This window comes from Arvicola amphibius, chromosome 1 (genome assembly GCF_903992535.2).
Source record: "Arvicola amphibius chromosome 1, mArvAmp1.2, whole genome shotgun sequence".
In the NCBI taxonomy this organism is placed as follows: Eukaryota; Metazoa; Chordata; class Mammalia; order Rodentia; family Cricetidae; genus Arvicola; species Arvicola amphibius.
The window spans coordinates 195201238-195225513 of record NC_052047.1 but is presented as its reverse complement, the minus strand read 5'-3'; the positions used below and the strand labels follow the sequence as shown (position 1 = coordinate 195225513).

Here is a 24276-nt window from a genome sequence, read left to right as displayed (position 1 = left end):
AACTCAACCGAAAATCAGATGAACAGAAAATAAAACTATCATTAGGGGCAATTAGTGACTACTTAAACATACTGCTGCCAACCAGTTTGTAAATAAACTAGCAGTCACTGAAAAATTAGCTGGAATTAATTAGAGAGGAAAATGAGTCCTGGGGATACATGTATATGCAGTATGTATGCTTTAAATATGAATCTGTGGGAATGGATGCACACATGATTTCTTCCCAACTTTCAAAGATTTAGCAGCAGGGGAGGACAATAGCACAGCCACCAGGCATGTGCCCTTAAGTCCCTCAAATGTGCTCAGTCCAACTTGATATGTGCTATAAAGAGTAAATGCATGTCACATGTAAAAGCTAAGTTAAGAAAAACAGAAAATCAGAATGGTAGCTGTGGCATGGCCTCAGTGTGTAGAAAGAGAATACTGCAGTCACACAGTATGACGAATAAATATAACTTGTGGTAAAAAACAATTTCACCATGGGGGTCGGCAATCTTCTCAAAGTGATAGACATGAAAGGTTGAGGGAAATGTAAACATAATGTTAAACGCAATCTGGATCCCATGAAATTTCTACTGGACACTGCTGCCCTAAGAGGCCAGGATACAGCTTATTACAGACTCTGAACTGAAATCTCAGCTTTCTAAAGACCCATCTATTTTTTTCTCAAATCTCTGAATATAATCATTAAGTTCTCAACTCCTCACTTCCTTCTTTCTTCCCAGCAGAGGACAACAGAGAAACAATGACTTCAGAAGCACTGCCCTCTCTAGCAGCTTTCCCCTGAAGCCCCGCCCACTCTAGCCACTTTCCCTCTGAAACTCCGCCCACTCTAGCCATTTCCACCTTAAGCCCCGCCCACTCCAGTCACTTTCCCCTTAAGCCCCGCCCACTCTAGCCACTTTCCCTCTGAAGCACCGCCCACTCTGGCTACTTTCCTCCTGATGCACTGGCCACTCTAGACATCCCCCCCACAGTTTGCTGTGGTTTTTAAGATTTATTTATTTTTATGTGTATGAGTGGCTGCACCTGCATGAATGAGTACCACAAGCCTGCCTGCTGCTAGAGGAGTCCAGAAGAGGGTCCTGGATTCCTGGAACTGGAGCTATAGATGGTTGTGAACTGCCACGTGGGTGCTGGGAACTGAAGCCAGCAAGTGCTCTTAACTGCCAAGCTTCTCCCAGCCCCACAACTGCCTTCTTAATCTGTAACACTATGTTGCTCTACATCTGGATAGACTACTGATGTCTTAGACAGGCAATCACTTACCTTGAAAGGTCAAGGCAACTTTCTGGAATTTTGTAGAGGGGAGTCAAGTGAATATTGGTCTATATTATTATACCCACACATGCTCATGAGCCTTGGTGGCCTGGCAGCTGTCTAGAGCTTTCTGAGCGGTCACTGCAACTCACCTAGACATAGAAGCGTTGACTGTCAGCGCTGTGGGGTAGGGGTGTCTGAACCCTCCTGTCGTGATTGGGTACACAGGCTGACCTTGCCTACAAAGAAGGGGGTACAAAAAGTGAGAGACTAGAAATAAGGCCGGGGGTGGGAACGAGGAAACGAAGAAGAGGGGAAGTTCTCTCTGTACAGTAAGCTTTATTCTCATTTGATCAGAACAAAAATCTTGGGGATTGTACAGGCAGGATCAAAGGGAAGAAACACGGAACAATTTGAATGCCATAAATCTGATAGGAATGGCTAATTAAATTTTATAACCTCTGCTTATGTCAATAGAGACCCTCTCCCCAAGCTGAGACTAGGTGTTTTGTTGTAATAATTAAAGGCGAAGTCTCGCTTGCTTTAATGGAGCCATCACACTAATTGAGGGCTACACATCCAAAGGAAAACAATAATGAATGTAAATTTATACCAAAATAAAGTACAGCGAATCAAAGGACTTCAGTTGCGCTTTGGGCCTCTTTCGGTATTTAGATCTCGGTGAGAAAACATTAAATTAACAGAGCTTAATTTGTAGCCTTTTGTCAAATTAACAAGTGTTGACAAGAGTTACCGGGGGGGGAGAGTCCCCAAGAAGAATTGTGGGTAACCAATAGACAATCACACCTCATTACAATAATTAAAAAATACAGCAACATGCAGAATAGCATCCTCATGAAAGACACACAACTTCTCCTGACAGAGGGCTGTCTGAGTTGGCTATTCTTTTTCATCTAGCCTTCGGCATCTCCCCATCTGATGACTGGACTACTGAGGCTCAGTCTCATCCAGTGGAGAAGCCGCAGAAGAAGCAGGTCCAACCCTCATATCTACCTCACCAAACAAAAATAAGACAAAGAAACAGAAACCGTACCCACAATTGGTACTTAGCGTAGCTATTGTCCAACACAGCCTGTTGTTTTTAAATGGGCAAACAGCGCGGGCTCTGCTCAACCGGAGGAGAGACAAAAGCTAGAACAGGGTAGTACTATTCTAAAATTGTATTGCCTCGGGGACTATCAAAGTCTGTCTTCCTTAAGACCCAGACTGGATAGTTTCACCCGGATTTGCTTCCCTGTGCTTTCTAAAGCTAAAGGTCACTGATAAAATGGAGAAAGAGGTGCATAAAAATTTATAATCTCAAACATTACATGCACGTCCACACATGTGCTACATGGCACAAAGTACGCTTAGTCACGAAAGGTCTTTCTGCTCTGGTGTCTAAACACATCATTCTTCTGAGCTGTAAGCGGCAGTCAAATTATTTGGGCACTGCCAGGACTAGAGTCAACATCCAGGAAGCCCAGGTCCTGAATGCCAACAGGAGGGCTCTATTTGTCCCTCTGTAACCCCACAGTAGGCTAAAGCACCAGCCATGCCAAGAATCTCAGAGATGCTGGAGAGATGACCTGAGCTTCCTCCCACTGCCGCTACCTGCCTTCAGGGTGAAGGGTTAAATGGTAGCTGGCGTGCATGAGATGAAGGGGAAACGACCTCCATTCCCTCTGCAAGATTTCACCTAGATCTCACCCTGAGAGTTCACCATTAAGTTGCTCCTACTTCCATTCCCTCACTGCCACAGAAGCAACACCCAAACCAGAGAGCCCAGCCCAACAACAGAGTCCAGTTAGGGCTGCCACTGCGGGGAGAGCCAAAATGCCTTTCACTAGCTTTCTGCAGGGCATCTTTGGGTCCCATGGGTTCAGAGCGCCAATGACCACTGGCCCTTTTCAACACAGATCATTGAAATGCTGTGATTTCTGCAAATCCATAGGACACCTCGCCAGCATCTCCCCTGTGTTGTCCTATCAGCTGTCTCTCTGCCAACACAGACTCACCCGTGCTCAGACACACAGACACACACAAAGACAGACAGACAGACACAATAATAATAATAATAATAATAATAATACTAATAATAATAATAATAAGCATGATCATGCAAGAAACAAAAACAGAAATAAAAACTGGAGCTGCTTACTGTGGTACTAACCATCCTAGCGGATGGGGGATTTGTCCTACGGTGCCGGGCGACAGCGGGTAATATGGAGAGATATCTGGAGGGTGCGGAGGCCGTGGGATTCCTAAGAGAAGAAAGAGTGGGTTTTAGGTAAGCAGGAAGAGCGGAAAGCAAGAGGGACTGTGGAGGGAGGGGAGCAGGGAAGGAATAAGGAAAGGGGCCGTCTCTCCTCAAATAGCAGCTGGAGGCCATTGCCGACTCTGGGGAGTGGGCTGTTCCCAGCTTCTTTTCCTACAGTGCCAGTTTGCACAGTGAGTTAGCTCGTTCTGGATGGATGGACTGGTGTGGCCGAGTGAATGAGAGCAGGAAGATGCCATCTTGGCTATTTTTGCTCTGTGTGATTACTTCAAGTTTTTTTAAAAAAAAATCTAAAAAGCTTTGCACACTGCAGGTGAGCGAGTCATAATCATAATGCCTTTTGCTTTGTTACTTGGTCCATTACCCTTTATTTTGAATGACTTGCCTATGTGAGAGTTATACTTTTGATTTGTAAGACTTAATTAATGAATTGATTTTAGTGTTTTGAGTCAGAGCTAACTACACAGCCCACATCGACTTTGAATGCACAGCCTCTTGCCAAGTGCTCTGATTATAGACATGTCTTGCAATTCATTCTAAGTTAGTGCTCAGAGAGGTGACTCTGATTTCTTTCAAAAGACTCAGCTCCCATAGCTTGCCAATTCCTTCATGAAGAGAAACCACCAAATGCCAGCTAGTGTCTTTGCCCCAGGAGTCAAACCTGAATGGATAGGGAGAAGGCGGGCCTGGGGTGCTCAGCTCTGGCCTGATTCCCTGAACCGCAAATTCATCTGTGAGCACCAGGGTACTCAATGGGTCAGAGGGGCCATGAGCCTTGCCGAGGCCCGCAGAAGTAGATGTAGAAAGTCTGTACCTCGGCTCACTTCTCACGGCACAGGCTGCACATCTGGCCATCCATCCTCAGCAAGTGGAGTCCTGAGAGCAATTTGGCTTGAGAGGAACGGCTCTGCCTAGCTGCCCAGTCCAAGAGGGAGGCGACATGTGCAGAATGTGCCAGAATTAACCCAGAATTGAAGGGACAGGACAGCAACGTTCATGGATTAAAAACTATCTCATTTTTCAAGAAATTCATTCAGGAAGCTTTTAATCTGTAAATTAAGTCTCCCTGGGTGATATTTTAATGCAGACATTGCTTTCTCTCTATTACAAAAAGCAAACAGATTAGCTGGGCTTGGACCCTACACCGAGCCGTTTGCACACTTGAAAGAATGTTCGCAGAGGAAAAATAAACAGTCCTTAGACGTTAATCATATGGTTTACGATAACCATTTAAAAGCTATTCCCTGGCCTACCATTATTCAAATGAGACGCTGCCGGCTGCAAGTGGAGCCCTGTACTTTGAGGAGCCTGGGGCAGGCTGGTTGCCTCCTCCAGCCAATCAAACTGCCTGGCTGCATCTAACATCTACTCAGAGGGCTCAGAGTGCCCGGCTGTGAGCAGTGGCTGCCTGCCATACAGCATCTTGCTGTAGGGGGCGCTATAAACAGCCCTGCCTTTCACCATTTTCCCTTTGGGGGAAACAGGAAGAAGGGATAGGTCAAGAGGTTGAGAACAGTGTGGTAGCCTCTGCTCAAGAAACTGCTGGATGAAATGAGAAACCTTCCTAGACTTCAGTTTGTTCGTCTGTAAAATGGGTTCAACAACAACAACAAAAAATCCATGATACTGAAATGGAGGAAAAGTGCAAAGAAATCTGCAAGAAACATGAGACCCTGGGTGATGTGGCCCCTTAAAGATGCACCAACAAGTCACTCTGAAGTGACTGGGTCCCTTCAAAGCCATGATGTTGGTTTCAGGAAGCTCAAAGTGCCCAGGAGACACCTCCAATCCATTACTACTTAGTTTCTTTGGGGGGGGGGGGATACCCAGAAACAGATTTCCCAAGCAACCTCTCCAAAAACCTTGGTATAAATCTTATCCTCGTAAGTGGATCTCTCCAAAGAAGAGGGAGAAACTGGCCCCCAGCACACAAACTGAGCTCTGCCCCCCCCCCAAGAGCATCCTTTCCAGCTCCCAGATGAGGCTTTGAGATTCCCCCACCATCCCCACTCCAGGCTCCTGACCTTCATTTGAGAGTTCCCCAACTTACCTGTCTTGGGGTCTACATCAGCTGGTAAGTGTGGAGGTGGATTTCCCGGGGTGAAGTGTTCGTTGCTATAGGTGATGAGAGGCGTGAGTGGGTGGACATGGTGGGGGTGCTGCACCACAGGTACTTTGTTCGACTGTGGGGGAGGGAGAACAGAGGACAACATGGTGAGCTGGGTCACTCCAGCCTACAACTTCAGAGCAAGGGCGTGTGTCCCACCCCCCCAACACCCTCCCAGCTGCTATGCCCACCACCAGCTCCCTAACCCATTTAAAGACGGGAGACAGTGAGCTCCCCACACTGGCTTGCTTCAGGTTCCTCTACATGACCACTGGAACCCAAGGTTCTGCTCCTTTCCCATGAGCAGGGGAGTCAGAAGTTGAAGCTTTACTCTCTTAGGCTTAGGAGGGTTATGCACACAGTGGGGTGGAATTGCCTACCCCAGGCACCTCTAGGAGGCAGACTGGCTTCACAGGTGAGGCAGGCAAAAAGAAATCTTCATTTACAAGAAACCTGGAGAGCCAGCTGCGCAGCCAGCCTCCCGACCCACCCCCTAACTCCACAGGCTCTTACACAGTAGGCTCCCGCCCTTTACGCTCAGCCTGGATGGCAGACTGAACTTTTCCAGCCTCTCTGGCCCAGCCAGCACCTGCATATTTTATGCAGATCACCGCAGCCCTGATTCATTAGGAAGCCATCAGGGACCGCTAATAAATTAACTGGATGATGATGAATTGGGCTAATAAACAGTATGAATTTGAGAAATGGGCAGTTCCAACCAATAAAGTACAGTGTTTGTTGTGCTGGGGCAGGGTAGATGGTGAGGAGAGGCAGAAAACGAGGAAAATAAGAGCATCTCAAACCTTCCTCACTGCCCTCTCCCCGGCCTTCCTCAGCACTCACCTCTCTCCACCCCTGGCTCTGGCCCCTCCCCCTCTATGCTGGGCTATAACTCAACCCAGCAAGATCACAAAGGAAAAAAAATTAAGCTGAAACAAGTGAACTACTGGGCCATTTACTGAGCGTAATCCAATTGCAAAAAACCCTATTCCCAATAGGGGATTTTCACTAAAATCCTACAACAGGGACATTTAACCAGATTAGGTACCAGAGAAGATAAAGAGGCTAGTATTAGATGATGAATGGATTAGAGTCAAGTTTCATTTCAGAATGTGTCTTCATTTCCTTTTATTACTTCTAGGAAGGGCACAAGTTGCATTAACATCAAGGAAAAGGAATTGCATTAAAAGAAAAGAAGGCAGGTTCCAGCACTGCCCACCAGCGCCTCGAGTTCAGGGACCACTGAGCAGCTAGCTCTCTTCCCATGTTCCCTCCTGGCTCCCTTTTTGGCTTTTTTAATAGATGAGGAAGAGAGGAAGGCATAAAACACAGGAAGAGCAGCTTCCTACCACAGCTAAGGATGGCGAAGGCATCGTCAAAAGGCATAACTTTCCCATGGCACGTTAGCAAAGAGAAACAGTCTTTCTAGAAGATCCCAAAAGAGCATCTCCAGTCACTTGGTTTACAGCTGCCTATGAAACCATCACTCTTCCAGAGAAAAACGAGCTGCTCAGGGGACCTAGCTGCCATTCTGTAGATGAAAATGATTAAGGTTTGAAAAGAGTGACCTCAGAGTCAGCAAGCAGGGTGGTGGCCAGGTGGGGTGTATGGAAGCAAAGGGTTGCTGTGCCCAAGCCTGCGGCCATACCTCCTGGAAGTGCACTAAGGGCCTTACAAGAGGAGACTCCCAGAAAAGTCTTTTGTCAAAAATGACTGGGGAGGAGTAAGGGATTAGTTCCCATCGCAGGAGAAGGTAAGGAGGGGTGAGGAAAAAAAAAGAGACAGACAGAAATGGGCTGGGAAATACTTGGAAGGAAGGACATTGTCAACTTGACAGCACATGGGGAAGGCGTGCACAGACCAAACACGTGGTGTGTTTATCAACTATGGGGGTTCACTGTCACTGTCCTGATTAGCAAAGAGTTGACAGGGGACACGGTGGTCCCATCACCAATCCCAAACTATGTTCCAAGCAGGATTACTGGGGAGCATGGGGAGCCTCCCTTCCCTCTGGGTACAGGGAGAGATGACAGCAGTATTTGGTAAGAGTAAGATGGGTGGAGAACTTGGTTCTCCAGATAATTTTAACAAAGCCTGAAAGCCTGAACTCAGCCACTGCTGCCAATGCTCCGGTATCATTCGAGAGCCTAGTTGATTCTTCCTGCCCAGATTACTGTCCCCAGTAGTGCCACGGAGTAGGAGGTAGAGAGAGTGGGAGACAAATGGAAACTTGAGGTGCTTCCTGACTTTGGCAGTGGCATGGGAGTCTACTAGGCTACAACCTGACAACATAACCAGCAGGTCCCCAGAAACTGCATGGTCCACTGTCTATCCAGGCTGATCTGCTCTCAGGAGAGGAAGAACACTGTGGTCAAATACGCAGAAAGCAGGGTCTGCCGTCACACAGCCTGCCAGTACCTGGATCCCTTACAACAAAGAGTTTGCTTCCTGTAAACACCTGTGTCTCTCTAGCCTCCGACCAAGGTCCTTTCTCTCCACGTTACATTCTTTCCATCACTGGAGTAGAGCGCCCACCTCTCTTGGCCCACACAACACTTATCCTGAGAGACAAGGCAGTGTTGGGACTTTGAATCCTGGCAATGTCCAGCCTGTGTAGCAAGTAGGGACCATCTCAAAGGCCACATGAAAGCCACCAAACTGAAGCACATGTGGTAGAACACGACAGAGCCAATCAACCAGAGGACCTGGTTTCTGGAAGGGCTGGGCTCCGTCAATGCTGTCCACTCAGAATCAGAGATGAGTGCCGATGGTTCGCACACATGGTCCAAAGCTCTTGCAGGCACCATCTCAGTTACAGCAGTCTCTTTAAGATAGACTTTAGGCCGGCTTCTCAGACACTGAGAATGAGAGCCGTGAATTTCAGGAGGGCTGAGATGGAGATTCTGCTTCACCGGCTTGGCCGAGTGGTGTTTCCTTTCCCTACCCTCTTCTCCTGCCACCCCCTCAGTATCCTTCATTTCTGCCTCCAAAGACGTACCGTGCCTGTGTGCCTGTCCTGCAGGGTTATGAAGATTGAATAAGATTGTGCATGCAGTGCCCTACACAAAGGCAGATACACAATAAACACAAAGGAACTTAGCAAATGCAATCTAGATAATATACATGGCACTGGTTAACCACTCAGCTAATATCTCCCAATTCAACTAACAGAGGGACAAGTGCAGCCTCAGAACACGCCCTTGGTTGCACGGGAAAGAAATCACCACCTAGACATTGAGCATGGATGATCTGGGACCTCCCTACCCAAGCCACACATCCTTCTTTAAAAAAATGCGGTATTTAACAAATATATTTGAATAGCACACAGGGGGTGGGGGGATCACTTTACTGTGCCAATGATAAGACTGCCATGGAGGATCTCACAATAAAAAAAATAACAAGACATACAAAAACCTGGAGATAGACAGGTCCTCTAGATTCAGGATGAGAACATTTAAAGTGGACTGGCAGAGTGAAGGAAGATATTCAAAACCATTCCCCCTCCCGTCTCTCTGAACAGCTCTCATTTCTTTAAGGAGATCTTCAACATCAGGCTCACTCTAGACACTGGGAGGAAAGTAACTTCACTAGGGAGGGAGTCGCAGTCAAGGTCCCAGAAATGCATCATGGGGGCTGAAAGGGAAGACAATATTTCTACATCCTTTCCTCATAGACAAAAGTCCAAATTTTAAGACAGCCACCTGTAATGTAAAACCCATTCATCGGCTTTACTGTGGTGGATCTGTAAAAGGACCTGGGTCAAAAAATCTGTGACAGCTAGCTCATGTTCAAGGTCATGGTCATGACGGTCAGGGATGACTCAGTGAAGAGCCTACTACCAGTAACCCCTTCAGAACATCAAAAAGCTACGCATGGCTGTGCCACCAGAGAAAACAAATATCTGTAAGATACTCCCATTCTCCATAGCATTTCAAAACAAGGATACCACAGCTCCCCACACATTCTGCTCACTACCAGGAACTCACCCATGCAGCCATTTTATGCACCTTGTCTTGCTGGTCCCTGAGCAAGAAAGGAACCAACCAATGGCTACACCAAGGCCCTGTCACCATCCTAGAGCAGCTCGGAGCCACCCCTGCTTCTTAGCGCCCAGATGTGCACCCCTGCCCACTGGTCACATTGACTCAGTGTGGGCACACGGCACGCATAATGAAGGGCTGGCCTCTGCTATTTGTTCCCCACATCAGTGAACATGTATTTCTTTCACACCTTGGTAGAGTGGTGTTTCTGAACCTTGCGGTGCCCCCAATTCCTCCACCATTCTAATGCCTGTAGACCAGAATGGCTGGGGGCAGAAACTGCCATGTCGATGGAGCAAGCGAGAGGCAGCCTGTGAGATCAGCCTGTGTCAATCTTCTCTAAACACAGATGCTTCGGGACTGAGAGGAAATCAGTCACCCAATGCAAAATCAGGCTGTCTCTGGGTCCCCTGCCCCTCCCGGACCCCTGACTCCACCAGGTAAGCCCTTGCACTGGCTTCCTTCAGAGGGGCTTTTCCAGCATGGGGCTGGTGAGTGAAGGTGGGAACAACCAGGGCTTTGAACAGGCTGCCTCAGCTCCCCAAAAATAGCCAGGCCCCGGGAGAGTTTTGGTGACAAGTGCTGCATGTGGTTAGCTTTGGGCTTACAAGAAACCAAAGAAAATAAACAAGCTATCTAAAACCCTGAACTAAGCAAAGGAGGCAAACATTGTGTGCACAAAGGGACCAGAACTCGTCATCCGAGTTCCTGTCACTGGTGCTCTGTGCTTTCTACCTGGAGAGACTCCCAAGCCCTAGGTGAGGCCCTCCTTGTTTCCTTCATTAAACTCCATGTGAGCGCCAAATAGTGAAGAAAAGATTCTTCAATGGCCCTCAGAACACACAAAGCCTTTCCACCCATGCGAGTATTCATCCAGCTACAGTAGGGGGAGTGACCCTGTGGGTGCCCTTTGACCTCTCAAGAGCCCTTAGGTTTAGTGTTCAGCAACTTGACCACTGCCAGGCACCCATTCACCCTGCAAACCCTCCTCAGAAATCGGGACCTTCTGTCCCTTCAACAACCACCCTCTGACCCTAACCCCTCAACCTCCTAGAAGCGGGAGCTCCCCATTCACCTCTGCCGCCTATTAATCAAAGACAGTGGAAACAAACGGCACCTCCTCTTCACTCCTCCCCACCGCCCCTTCTTGTCCAGAAGAAAAATGGGGCCAGAAAGCGCCTTGAAGGAGCCCAGCACAGCATAACAAAAGAGACAACCAGGAGCATTCTTCAGCCTTCCCTACCCTCAGTACGGATACTAGAGCTGTGCAGTGGATCCATGACCCCATCTGCCCCAGGTTTCCGTGCAAATGGGGTTCACTAGTGTAGCCTCCCGTTTTCTACTATGGCTGTGTGGAACCCAGTAGACTGGTTAAGCCTCACATGTGGCAACACAGAGTGCTGGTGAGGAGGGCGGGGTTAACTGTTTCTAGTCATGGACAACTCTTTGGCAATTCTGCTAATGCCGTTTTTCTCAGGCCTTGCATTAGAAGGTGGTAGGACAGTCAGCCAGTGGAACCCTACTGCCCCAGCAACTGGCACCCCAAATACCAAGCAATCTGTAAGATGTTCTTCTGTAAGGAAGGCTACTGGGACATGCACCGGCTGCCTCATCCTAACCTGGCTGGCCAGCATCTTGCATCTTCAAACCTCATATCTAACGTGGAAAGCTTGGTCTTCCTCATGAACAGGCTTCTTCAGACCCTTCCACATTTCCCTCAGCCAGGATGATCCAGCACCGTGGCCAGGGTGTCAGCACAAGCTGCGTGTGAGCGCTGTTCTTTTCGGTTGAGGGGCTCTTGCTCCTGGCTAATCATGCATCACTTTGTGTGCAAGGTGTCTGTGCATGGCTATAATGCTGCTATCGAAGGGAATAAAACAAAAGGGGAAGGAAGGTTTCTCTGAGTTTAAGTTTTACAAAGAGAAACAATGTGAGAAAGGAGAAATAAATGGCCACCAGCCTCGACCATGCACAGTCTGCATGTCTGGTCGGGTGCTACGCCAAGTACCTACCCACCAGGAGGCCAAGTTTCATCTACAACTGAGAGGCGAAGTGATAGCTGGTGTTTCTTATTCATTCTGTAAATCATCAATCTCTCTGTATCTCTGTGTTCTCTCTCTCTCTCTCTCTCTCTCTCTCTCTCTCTCTCTCTCTCTCTCTCTCTCTCTCTCTCTCATCCATTTAGACAGCAAGAAGGGAAACCATGCAGATATCCCCCCTGCTGTCTATAAAATTCTGCCGACTCATAGTTTCTCATGGGCTCACAGGCATTAACATTCTCCTTACAAGGAGATGACGGGGCAGGAAAGGCAGAGAGTGGGCAGAGGTGCAGTCTGCTTCTGTCAAAGTCTCACACAGATGCACATACACTGTACTGGCTCAAACCATCCTCAGACCTAGCCCCTGCTGGAAGAGAGGGAGACCTTCCCATAATCACCCAACTGCTAACACTCCAAAAAGACACCCAGTCTCAATAGCTGAGAGCCTAGACAGTCAAATCCAGCAGTTTCTGGTGACCCTTTTGTAATGCCCAGAAAGGAGATGGGGACCAGTGCTGTTGGGGTGCACAAGCAAAGGGGGGCTTCAAACCTAGCAAACAGAGCTGCACTCCAGGTGTCTGGCTTTGTGCAGAACTGTAGCCCAGGTCCACTCAGCATAGCTGTGCTCTCACAGATAGGCTCTCAAACAATCCCTTCCAGTTCAGTTCATTAAACATGATTTATAGCCACTCATTCTCATTTATTTTCCAATAAAGAAGGAAACATCCCCATGCCTCCCCCAGCTAACCTTTAAAATATTTGTACACTTAAGTTTTGGCCCACTGGTAAGGCTAGATTTCCAGGGCTTTCCTCCTGCCTGCTTCTCTCTGGCACTGTCGTTCTTAACAGGGTCTGTGGGCAGTTCTAGTCCTTCACAGGTCTCAGAGCTAAGGGAGCAGCCACTTCACCCCTAAGTAATTTCCCAGGAATTTGCGACCTCCACCCTCCCGCCCAATATTTCTCCACTACTTGGGTATTAAATGATTAGCGTTAGCATAATCAATCTTGTTGGCCGTCTGGGTGTGTGGAGAATGTTTGGGAACTGGGTAAGAGGATACAGCTGTTTCGAGAAGAGCCAGGAATAAATCTAACTTATTCCAAGTGAAGTCCTCCAAATGTTCCAATGGGAAACAACTTTAAAATACAATAACGACTTCCAGGCCACCATCCCCCGAACACAACAATCCCAAAACCTGGGGTCCCTAAACACAATAGAAAGGAAATCACCCATTTCAGCTGGAAGTCAATTTTAAGTACATAATGGTTATTATATCCTGGGAAGTTTAAGGAAAGTAAGGAACAAAATCTGACACCACCTTCTGAGTTTACTTACAAGGGACAGCTGCCTGAAAATGCCTTTTGCCGCATACGGCTCCCTCACCAGGGACTACCTTAGGAATTTAGAAAATCATGCTTGTTTCATAAAGCCCAATAGCAGTTATTTTCCTCGGAGAGAAGTACATTTTCTCCCTGGAAAACAGCAAGCGGACAAGCCTAGAGAAGGAAGGCCTGCTTATGTGGTCCAGCAGACACAAACCCAGACTCCCAGAGGCAGGAAGAGTCACACACACATGCAGAAGGAAGACAGATGGAGGTGCCGGCTGCTCCATTGTGCCTTGCTAATGTCCTGAACTTCAGCATCCTTTCTTTTAAAGGACATGTAGAATGAAAAAATGAACCCCTGGAAGTGACCTGGAGTCACTATGGGCCAAGCAGAAGCAGACGTGGTGGCTGCCCGAGATTAGTGGCCGATATGGGGATGAGCAATGCTCAACTTTTTGAGTCCTCCAATGTGGTTAGAAGTACGCACTGGATAGTATAACAAGACTCCACCACATTCCACAGCGTTACAGAAAGGATTCCAGTGGCGCTCCTCACAAACTCCAAAGCACCAAGGGAGGTTTCTCTGAGAAGGCAAGGTTGCCATTTCGGCTGCTTCCAGAAAATGCCGGTAGAGCAGCCTGCTTAAGACAGCACAAAAGTTGTCTATCACGGAGTTGATAATCCGCCTCTGAAGAGCAAGTCCCTACTCTCAGAATGGAAGTTTAACCCTTCCCTAAGCCAGAGGACAACAAAGTTCTAAGTCATTTGTGCAAACGAGGGACAGAGATGTCTTGGGAATCTGGTGAGCTCACACAGCATCAGCCAGCACCCTGTCCCCCCAATTCCCATCAGTCTTCATGATTAGGCTGCACGAGGAAGCAGCAGAAGGACGGTCACACGTGTTATTGCCTCGTGCTCCATGTCACAAACCCATTTACCAAGTTGGCCTTTAATATGACAATCCGTGGGGTTTTAACAGCCGTTCTCAAGGTCCACATAATGCTTCATTTCTTTCCGGGAACAAACAAAAAACGAAACAAACAAACACTTTTTTTTTCTCCCAAATCTGACCTGGTCAATCACTCAAGTATTTTTATTTGGCCATTCAACAACAGAAAAAAATGTAGCAATTATAAAGATAATGAAAGAATTGCCTGCAGATTTAAGAAAATATCCTCACTGCCTATGGCAGAAGGTAGGAAGCAGAGCTGGAGGGGATCATAGTGTACCCCTAGCACCACATCGTCAAGAGGAGCTGTCCTGGGGCCCACTGTCAGCCTTCCAAAACAATTTTCTTAATTAAGTTTTGAAAATACAAATGCCACCAGCAATACCAGGGCCTAGAAAAGCCAATATCTAAACTGGAAAATGAAAGCAAATGCAACCCAAGACAGCAACAAAAAGTTAGCAGTGAGCTCCTGGAAAGGTACGGTCCCCTGCCGGGGACAAGGCCACTTCCTCTCTCTGCCTGTGGTAGCGGCCCTCTGGGGTGGGTGAAACTGCAGTTCACTTGCTATGAGCTGTAAGAACTGGGATGAAAGTCAGACTCTCTCTCCTCCCCATCTTCTTTTAACCCTTTCTCCTCTCCCCCAAAAGGATGCTGCAAAATCCCACAGGGATAGGGCACAGTCTGTGCCGACCCATTCATTCATGCTTGTTTCGTTCCGCTTCCCATTGTCTGAGGTTTTGTTTGTTTTGTTTTAAGTCTTTTAAAGAGGAAAAGGTAGCACTGGTCTCATGATCAAGACCATAAGTGTGAACACGGACAGATACACACACACACACACACACACACACACACACACACACACACACACAGGGACACACACACCACTACTCACCCAGCAATTCAAATTGAGGTGCCAAGCGCCCAACTGCTGCAGGAGAGAGACCCCGGGGGCCACTGCTCCTCCCTTCCCACTTAAATCCTCCATTTCCACTAACACTGAATCCCTGGGGTACATAATAGCTCTGCCTTACCCTCTCTCCACTCTAAAAAGAAAAAGGAAAAAAAAAACTTTCTCTGTACCTTCGAGATGGAACTGGACCAGCTTCTCTCACTCCTCTTCTTCCTCCCAACCCCCCCTCCCTTTACACAGCTCACTTAAAGAGCCGGAAAAATGCATCTCAAAAGCCAGAGATGGCTTCTGGACACACTCACTTCTTCTGCATATGACAGCTTTGCAGTTCTTTCCCCCAAAGACCCCCCCCTTGAAAAAAATACTTAAAAAAAATAAATAAAAATGCTTAGTTATCTAATTCAGCTGGCTGTAGCATCAATTTAATTTTGTTTTTTTAATGTAAACCTCCCTCAACTTCCTAATCTTTACTACTCCAGGATCCATGAAGGCAGGCGGGGAAGGCCCATTCTCCCGGACCAGCTCAGGACACCTAAGAAAAGTCCCCCTCCCTCACCTTGGGTGGCAGGGACAAAGCTAAGAGTAGCAAAGAAATTACGGTCAGCCATGAGGGAAAATGATCAACCAGGGCAGCAGGCAGGCACTTTACCTGCAAGACTGTCAAATCCCTCAAAACAAATTTCTTAGGGACAGGGCTACAGTGGGAGAGAGGGAGGGGGAAGAAAGAATATTTTCTTGTTATGGTGACACGGAAGTGACACCTTGTAAGGCCCTGCCTGCCACTCGTGCACATCCTCTCTTCCTTCCCGGAGTATGAGGCTGCCTGATTTTCAGGTGACCTCCTTGAAAGCACAGGAAAGCCGACTGCATTAGCTGGTGGGTACGGGAACTTTCTCCCAGAAAGAGGGAAGAGAAAGAGAGCGAAGAGAAGTGAAGGAAAAAGGTCGCCCCAAACTTACTTTTCCTGGGGCCTTCAAAGGATCCAGGGTCGGGTACATTGGTGCGAGTTTAACCTAATTTGAGTTGAGACCCTCAGAGAGAACAGACCTAAAATGATCTCCCTTTGCATAGGAGAAGAGGAACATGCAGAGGTGTGTTGCCCAGGGTGGTGTTGAGTCACACAACAGAATATCTAACGGACTGAATTCCAGAATTATCTCATGCTCTTCAAATGCAAACACACAGCTCTAGTCTGCAAGCAGGTAGGAAACCATCCTAGGTTTGTCTGGCTAAAAGCAAGACCAGTGGCCAGGATTTGGTTTCCTGGACTCAGGACACCTGACTTTAATGAAGGACCTGGCTTCCCTTGATTGCACGGACTGCCCGGCTGGCCAGCTGTTTATCTCCAAGGCCACAGAACTGTAGGTCTTTAAGCAATCTGTTAATACGTGGAGCAAGTTAATCCCCCTCTCCCCCAAAAGGAATCAACCTAAACAAGGACTGGAAGGGTTTAAGGCTAACAAAAAAAGTAGGACTTCTTCATTTTCCATTCTCTTGTTTAAAAAAAAACCACTCTGTGGGCTCTTTCTAGACTTATCTAGCCTTCTTGCGAAAGTGTGGAGCAGCAATCTTTAAGGCCCTTAATACCAAAACAAAACCCTGACATTTCCCTTCACAAGGCAGTAACAAAAGCAATGAGGTTCCAGTTTGACAAGTAAAAAGCCCCAACCGCAAGTCCCCTAATTGCCTTCCCTCCCTCTATTCACCAAGACCACCACACTCCCGGCAGCTGCTTTTGTGGCCCCCGCAATTTCTTAAGTAAACTGCGAGCTCTCTATCTGCTGATGGACAGGCTCCGATCACCCAGCAAGGAGCACCTCAAAAGTGCTGCCAACAGCATGGTAATGCGGGTTAGGAATTTACTTCCCGGGTTTCTCAAAGGTCAAGGGAAAAGGAAATTGGGAAAGAGCCAAAGACTCCAGTTTCTTCCCCCTTAAAGAGAGAAGAGGTCCCTCAATTCTCTGCAAACTGAGAGCTTCTCGCAAGAAAACTCCTTCATGGTGATTTACTGTCCTGTGGCCCTGTCCAGAACTAATCCTCAAAGCACCTCGGCTTGGCACATACACACCCAAGCTTAGAACATTCCACTTAAAAAAGAAAAAAGAAAAAAAAAAGCTAAAACTTTCTCAAACCAAAAGCAGAGAACAGTCATTTACGTAAAATCCTGTGGAGGAGAAAGAAGCAGGGGCCCGAGATTGTCCATCCACATCTTGTGACCCCCCATCTCCAGGCAAAGTTTGTTTTGCTGATTTAAATAAAGAAATCTGAGATGCCAGAGCAGGGAAGTTACAAGACAGAACACCAACTTTAGAGGATTAGACAGACATGTCTAGAAGGAAACATTTACCTACAGGAAAGATGTGTCTATCCATGACTCCCAAACCTGCATATTCACACAGGACATGCACTCTACGAGGATACTTACGGCGGGAAGGAGGGGGCTCAGGAGGGTGGAGGCTGTCGCCGTGAGTGCAGGGATGGATACCTTCTAAGTGCAGACACTTCCAGATGGAACAATAATAGGTGGAATGAAGATACCTTTCCTCCTTTCCTCCCTCCCTTTTTTTCTCTTTTTAATCTTTGTTGTTATTATTTTAAACGAGACTAAAACAAGAGAACTCCATCCACCTGGACCTTAGCAGTCAAAGTACACCAATCTTAAAGTTACTGTGCAGTGACAGCGGGTATGGCCTGGGCAAGGCACCGAGCATGCAAGGCTGGGCACTTGGGGCACATGGCTTACCATCTAGGGGTCGCCGCGCTGTCCTTGCCACCACCGACTCGCGGGCATGCTGCCGCACGGATGGCCCGGGCCCGCTGGAGGGCAGCACCCGCCCTGCAGCCCGCGCAGCACCGGCAGCTCCCAGGAGCAACCCGCAGCAGCCTTGCCGCTCAGGATGCTCAGGCTCAGCTCCATTCACGGAGAAGCGCACAATAACCGGGATCTCCCCCGGTTCCACAACAATCCACCCCCCAAAGAGGGAGGGGGCGTTTTATATATATATATATATATATATAAAAAGGCAGGGCTTTTTCCCTCTTCTCTTTTCCCCCCCAACCCAGCATTCAATCAAAAGAACAAAGCCTGATATTTTGTTTGCCGACTTGGCAAGCATAAAAGCAGTTTCAATAATCCGAGCGAGTTCACCTAAGTTAGTGTAAGTGGCGCTCTGCAGATCTGCGGTGAAATTAAGCTTTAATGGTTATCTGATGCCATTCGGAAAAGGAAGAGGAGGAAGCCAGCTGAATTTAGATAAAGTTGGAGTACCACTTCACTCCCAAGGTCCCCCCACCACCTGAAAGAACCCTATAAAATTCTAGACAACATTCAGATCTTAACTATCTCGCTGAATTCTACTTTCTGTGGGGGAGGGAGTACAAAAACCAAATTACATTATTAAAAACACTCCTATATACGAGAAGTCACAAGGAAACACTGTAGAACAGTTTTCATGACTAATTTTTAAAAAAGAAAGGAAGAAAAAAAAACACTACCAAAACTTGTGGACGTGTTTCTTTAAAGCAAATGGTCCTAACACATATTAAACCACGGCTGTGCATCTTCTAAGCATAGTAGGAAAAAATGACTATTGATCTTCAAATAGCGATAATTGAAAAGATCAAAAAGATTAAACAAAATCAAGAATGTGCTGACTTACCATGCTATGCTTTTTTTGTTGCAACTTTGTAGAAATTTCACTCAAAGAAACTGCATCAGAGGTGTCAAATTTTTTAGCGGACTGTGATCGTATTATTTCCGCAGCCCTGCCTTCCAATGCTTCAGAACTTTTCCCCCTTTCTCTTTTTTGTTTGTGGTACCTAGCTTTTCGCTATAGACTTTAAAAGCCTTCAGCTCAGCAAACCAGCACAAATTATCTTGCCACCTTGCGCAGCTCTGATGCTTTGGCCGCTAACTTTGGAAGGCCCTTTACTACTGCATCAAAATTAGCATTGTCAAAGCAGTTAATGAATATTAATACTGTATTTGTCATTGGAGCCGGTCCGTTGCTGAACTCCAAGTCACCCATCAGGGACAAGATTAAGAACACAATTATTTCTGACTGACAGGGACCAAATCTGCTAGAATTTTTTTTTAAACAATTCGGGGGGAAAAAACCCACAATATCATCATCTTAAGGTGTCTCCCAGGGGACTGGGAACCAGATTAATACGCTTTTAATGAAGTAGAGATCATTATGTATGAAGGGGAAAAAAGAGAAAAGATGTACTATTCCAGCTATTTAGTTATGGTGGAAGCTAAATTTTAAAGAAAAAAAATGCAGACTGCGTATCTTTCTCGACAGCTGTCCAGAGTTCATTCATACTGTTCTAAAGAAAAAGACGAGTTTTTCTCCCCGAAATCTTTTCCTTTTTAAAAAAAAGAACAGAGAATGAGCAGTTCGTCCCAGCTGGGATAATTTTTCCGTGTCTTCACTTTTACTGTGGCGGCTCAGGAAAGACAGCACAGTAAATAATTCTACACAAATCTGACAAGAGACGCCTTCATCAGCGAGGCTCCTTCGCCCCTTATTCCCCAGATTCCGAGCCCTGTCTCTCTCACTTTATTCAGGATGAACCATTACATTTACCAAAACTCTGAAGTTCCCTTTCACAGTGACATCCTCCTACAGCCAGCACCCAGGAAACAGCCCAAGTCGGAGAAAGCCCCTGGTACCCACCGCGCATCCCGAAACACCATTAGAAACGGTTCTCTCCCTGCTCCTAGGAGCCAAGCCTGCCTAATTTGGGGTACACATACACAGTGGAAATGAAAGTTTGGTCAGAAATAACTAACGGCAACTCAATGAACTGCACAGTCAGCTAGCCCAACACCAGCTGCCTCAGGAGATCGCGACCACACAGCACTTTCTCTACGAACAGGCAAAAGACTGGAGAAAAGGAATTAAGGGAAAAACTTGTAGCTTACCTGGTATAACCAACTTATTTGAATTCACCCAAATCATTTCAACATCTATGTCTCTCTGCCACACGGACTGGCGGGGCGCATAAAGAAATCATACATGTAGACGAACACACATAGAGCAATTTCTTAGCGTTCCAGGCAGAGTGTGCCTCACGGGTTTGCTCCACATAAATTGTCTTCAAGACGATATTTCCACCGCCCTTTTCTTTTTTTAAATGTGGTAAAAGGGATAAAATGACAGATGTGATGGCTTATCTACCCAGTGAATCACGGGGGTCTAGGTAAAGCCACCCTGGCCACAGAGCTAATCTTCGACACCCACTGACCACCCCACCAGCACTCTAATACCATTATCAACCCTTAGATGAACATTCTAAATTAGAGTTTTGTTCGAAAAGGGTGTGAATCTGACCTTCGATGCTGGGAGGCCTGTGCTGAACGTCAGATGGCAAAGTTCTTATTGCACAATTTTTTTAAGAAAAAAAAAAAAGGTTTTACTTTCTTATGAATTCCCATCTTTGAACTCTGTCTTTACAGCCTTCAAAAAAAAAAAAAAAAAAAAAGCACCCTTACAGCCCCTAGTCCTGCAGTGGCCACTAATGTTACCTCCACCGCATATTCCACAATTGTTTATGGTTATCCCATCAAAAACAAAGAGAACTACCGAACACACATACAAACATGCCACTTTGCCCCAACTTCTCGTCTTCTCGCTTTCAATTTACCAGAGCTTTATCTACCGGTTTCTTTATGCCTGACAAGTCTTTAAAATGGATCATCAAAATGTACCAGCTTCCTAGTAGGGGGAACTGACTGAGAAAAAATTTGTGTGGGGGGTGTGTGTGACACGGTCTGTAATGAGCCCCACAGTTCGAACGCACGTGGAGTCAGGCTGTAACGGAGGAACAGGACTGGAGGTTCAGACTTATTTTGAACGATTCTTCTTGGGAGGGGGTAAATTTGGCCCTGTATCAAATCATGAACAAGAATCTATCATATACAAGAGATATTTCCAATGCTACAAAAACAGATAAATATTATATCATTTTTGTGATGTAAGTATACCTTTAAAGTGCCTTTCCAAAACCACAAATAGATCGTTCCCTTTTCTTCCCCACACTGTCCCATTAAATCTATGAATTGGGCTTTATGCAATAAAATGTGGGGCCCTGAAGCCCCTACTTAGAAAGGCCTGTGCGTGTACTGCTCACGATCTACCTAATGGAGTCCTGTGCAAACAAATGCATGTGCGAATCTCACTACAGATTTTTACCAGCACAGACTGGCTTTCCGAGCAGTCCGAGATGTCTAAATTAAGGACCCCTTGCTTCATCAATCCTCAGCTTCCCCATTTGTGACCCGAGCATGCACACGTCCTTAATCTGCATCTTTGTGTGCTCCGCGCCGGAGTTGCTAATAGGCAGCCTTCTCTGCCTCTCCCGGCTTCCCCAGCACGACCGCATCAGCACTAGTATCAAATTAACTCTCCGACTTTGAAACTTATTGATCTGCTATTAAGACACCAGTGAACTTGATGAAATGAGTGCTGTAGGTGCAGCCGTGACTTCAAAGTGCAGCACAGCCACATAAAGCAAGCGCCTTTGATCCTGACTCCGATCTGCTGAGGGTTTAAAGCCCAATTCTCCCTACGCTGCCCTTCACTCTCATCACGTCTGATGTCTCACCAACCAGTGACTTGATAATGTTAATAATGCAAATTTTACAAATGATTTTTACAATGGCAAAATTAATTATATGAACTGCTGCTTTCTGCAGTCGGGCTCTCTGCTCTCCTCTCTCCCTATAACATGACAGCTGGGTGACTATGGTCACTTGGGGAGTCCCGGGTCTGGGTAATTCCGGACAACACTTCACTATGTCCCTCACTTTTCCTGTTTTCACAGCAGCCCTAATTTGCTAAAAATGTCCCTCACAATCCCGGCGACGCCTTTTCCTGTAGCTCCCATTGCCTTGTCAGTCACTGCCTCAGAGCAGAAGCAGCCTTCTGAAGGTGGTTACTATGTACCTATGATGGTCAATACAAAAAAAAAAAAAAAAAACAAAAAAACTTTTATTTTTATGTAGGGATTTTTTTGGGGGGAAGGGGGTCACAAATCCACAAAGTTTCAGGAGTTCACACTCTCCGCTACTGTTTTCCAATTAGGAATTACCTGATGTGACAGCAAGGCAAGGCTAGGACTGTAGCACACAGACTCTGAAACGGCACCTCCAATACCTCCTCATGTGAGCCATCTCAAGGGCTTTGAATCTAAAAGTGAATTTTTTTTTGTTGCCAGGGAATATGTACTTAAGCACAGCTTATTTCTGCAACTTCCTAGCCAATATTTTGAATCACAGAAAATAAAAATAGGGCCTGCACTCCAAGATGCATTAATATGAACCCTGCTTCAGTGTGGTTTATAAGGCATAAAATGGGTTATTATATTACAGGCTGAAAATATCCTGATATATAGCAAGAACAGAAAGAGTAAGCTTCCTGATATCTGAGCAAAGACTCAGAACCAGAGAACAAACCCTTTGCCAAGAGAGCTGTCTTTGTGTGCTGATTTTGGACAGAAGAAGAGGGGTAGTTTCTAGTAAAACATACTCTACAGTCAGGAATCCTGTGTGATCCTTTGATTAATAGCATGCTCTATAGCATTTGGGCTCTGGTTGTTCTGAATCTACTAATTATAGGAAGAAAGTAATGGACGTATTTTCTTCAATCAATATGGCAACATGTGCTACCCATTCCAAACAGCAAGACTGTCCCCACCCCACAGTAAAAGATAATGGGAGTTTAAAAGGGCCATAATCTTAATACTTGCCTTCAGTCGTGCGTGCACGCGTGCACACGCATGTTGGGGGTGTAAATCCAATTAGCTGATTTTACAATGCAACTCAAATCACGAAATGGGGGTGGTGGAGTGACTGCATTGGTACCCCCCCCATGTTGATAGCCACTTAATCTACTTGCAATTCTAAAGAAGTCAACACTTGATTGTGACAACGTTCAAAAGAATTTCCTCTGCCACTAGCACAGTAAAAAAACTTTCACCAATTAGTGCAGGAAAAAAGGAGGGAAAAGCCACAGTGCTGGCGCTCAAAGAGCCAGGCCTTGCGGCAAACCTGTCATGACGAGAGGATTGATCAACGGGACGGCAATTTCTAATGGCATGTTGTCATGAAAAGTCAGCCACAGGGAGCCACCTGCTTTGCTCCTCACAGACAGCCAGGAAAGGAAGGAAGAAGGAAGGGAGGAAGGAAGGAAGAGGGCAGGAGGGGAGGAAGAGGGGACAGGCCTTCTGTCCTGATCCCTGCCAGTTCCCTTTCGCTAACGATTCAAGCAAAGGAGTCATGATTTTTCATTCAGAGGAAATCTGTCAAGTCTCGGGTAATACTACCAGGACTGGAGATGACAATGGTCCCAAGGCTAATGCTTTCCGTTACTTCTGCCCTCCCACCCCACCTCCACCCCCCACATTCTGCAGAGAGATGGAGCATCCTTTATTTTACCACTGTCGCCTCACCCCATCGTCAAACACGACTGCGGAGGCCAGAAGGCATCTATGATGGTTTTAAATCAACGCGGAGCCTCCCGACTTCATAAAAAATACTTATTTGTACGATTTAGAAGATGAAAAAGATACCCTGGAAGACATAGTTAGATGTCAATGAATGCTGCTCTTGGCTGCATACTTCCCACATTCCTGAAGCTAGGGCCCTGTGGGTTATGGTCTCATCTGTTGCACCATGGGCATCCTCCAGTGACTATGTGCTGAGTTTGTTGGGCATCTTCATGGGCTGGATACAACCCGCTGTCTATAACCACCTCCACATACCCTTGGAAACAGGATGTTCTGCCTCTGAGGGGCCTCCAGGAATAGTAGCCCTGGTACCCAACTGCTTACCAACCACTCCAAAGCAAAGGACATCTCTTACTCCTCCAGACGTCCTGCTCAATGGCTCCCTAGTCATCTCAAATGCCATTGTATGTGCTACAAGGTAGTCTTCCCAGTACCACCCCAAAATGTCAAACTGCTGAAGGGGTCTAGCGGGACTCGTGCCAGCTTGTGACATTCACAAAACTTCTTTCTGTTGATTTGATCTTGAGGTTGCTCTGCTTGTTTTCCATGAAAGCTAATAAATAACACAAAGGCCATCTTCTCACCCATACTATGGTCCATAATATCGTTGTGGCCTACGGTCCCTGGTAATTTTCATATTTTCAATAATCACAAATACACTACCCCCTCAATCTACTTTGAACAAAAGAAAAAAAGTCAAATAAAAGTTAAAGAACTTTTAAGTTCATGAAACCAAACCCCACTTGGCATGCAAATCACGTACTGTAACCTTTTATTGGCGGAGCCTCTGGTCTCATCAGTCGATGAAATTCTCAGCCCGCGGCAACAGCTTAGCCGAGGGACACAGACCAATGAGAAA

At 46.6% G+C, this 24276-nt stretch overlaps 1 protein-coding gene across 3 annotated transcripts in view; it reads right to left on the bottom strand.

The window, feature by feature from the left end:
• The window catches only part of Tcf7l2 (transcription factor 7 like 2), a 188196-nt gene that overhangs the window by 18711 nt on the left and 145209 nt on the right, over positions 1–24276 (bottom strand). For 2 of the 3 annotated variants that reach the window (XM_042056047.1, XM_038318381.1), the window contains exons 6-8: positions 5589–5721; positions 3422–3524; positions 1413–1499 (exon numbers count right to left, since the gene is read on the bottom strand). In XM_042056047.1, the coding sequence (XP_041911981.1) occupies positions 1413–1499; positions 3422–3524; positions 5589–5721 (323 nt within the window). The remainder of the gene's footprint in view (positions 1–1412; positions 1500–3421; positions 3525–5588; positions 5722–24276) is intronic. The other variant, XM_038318391.1, reaches the window with a different exon arrangement.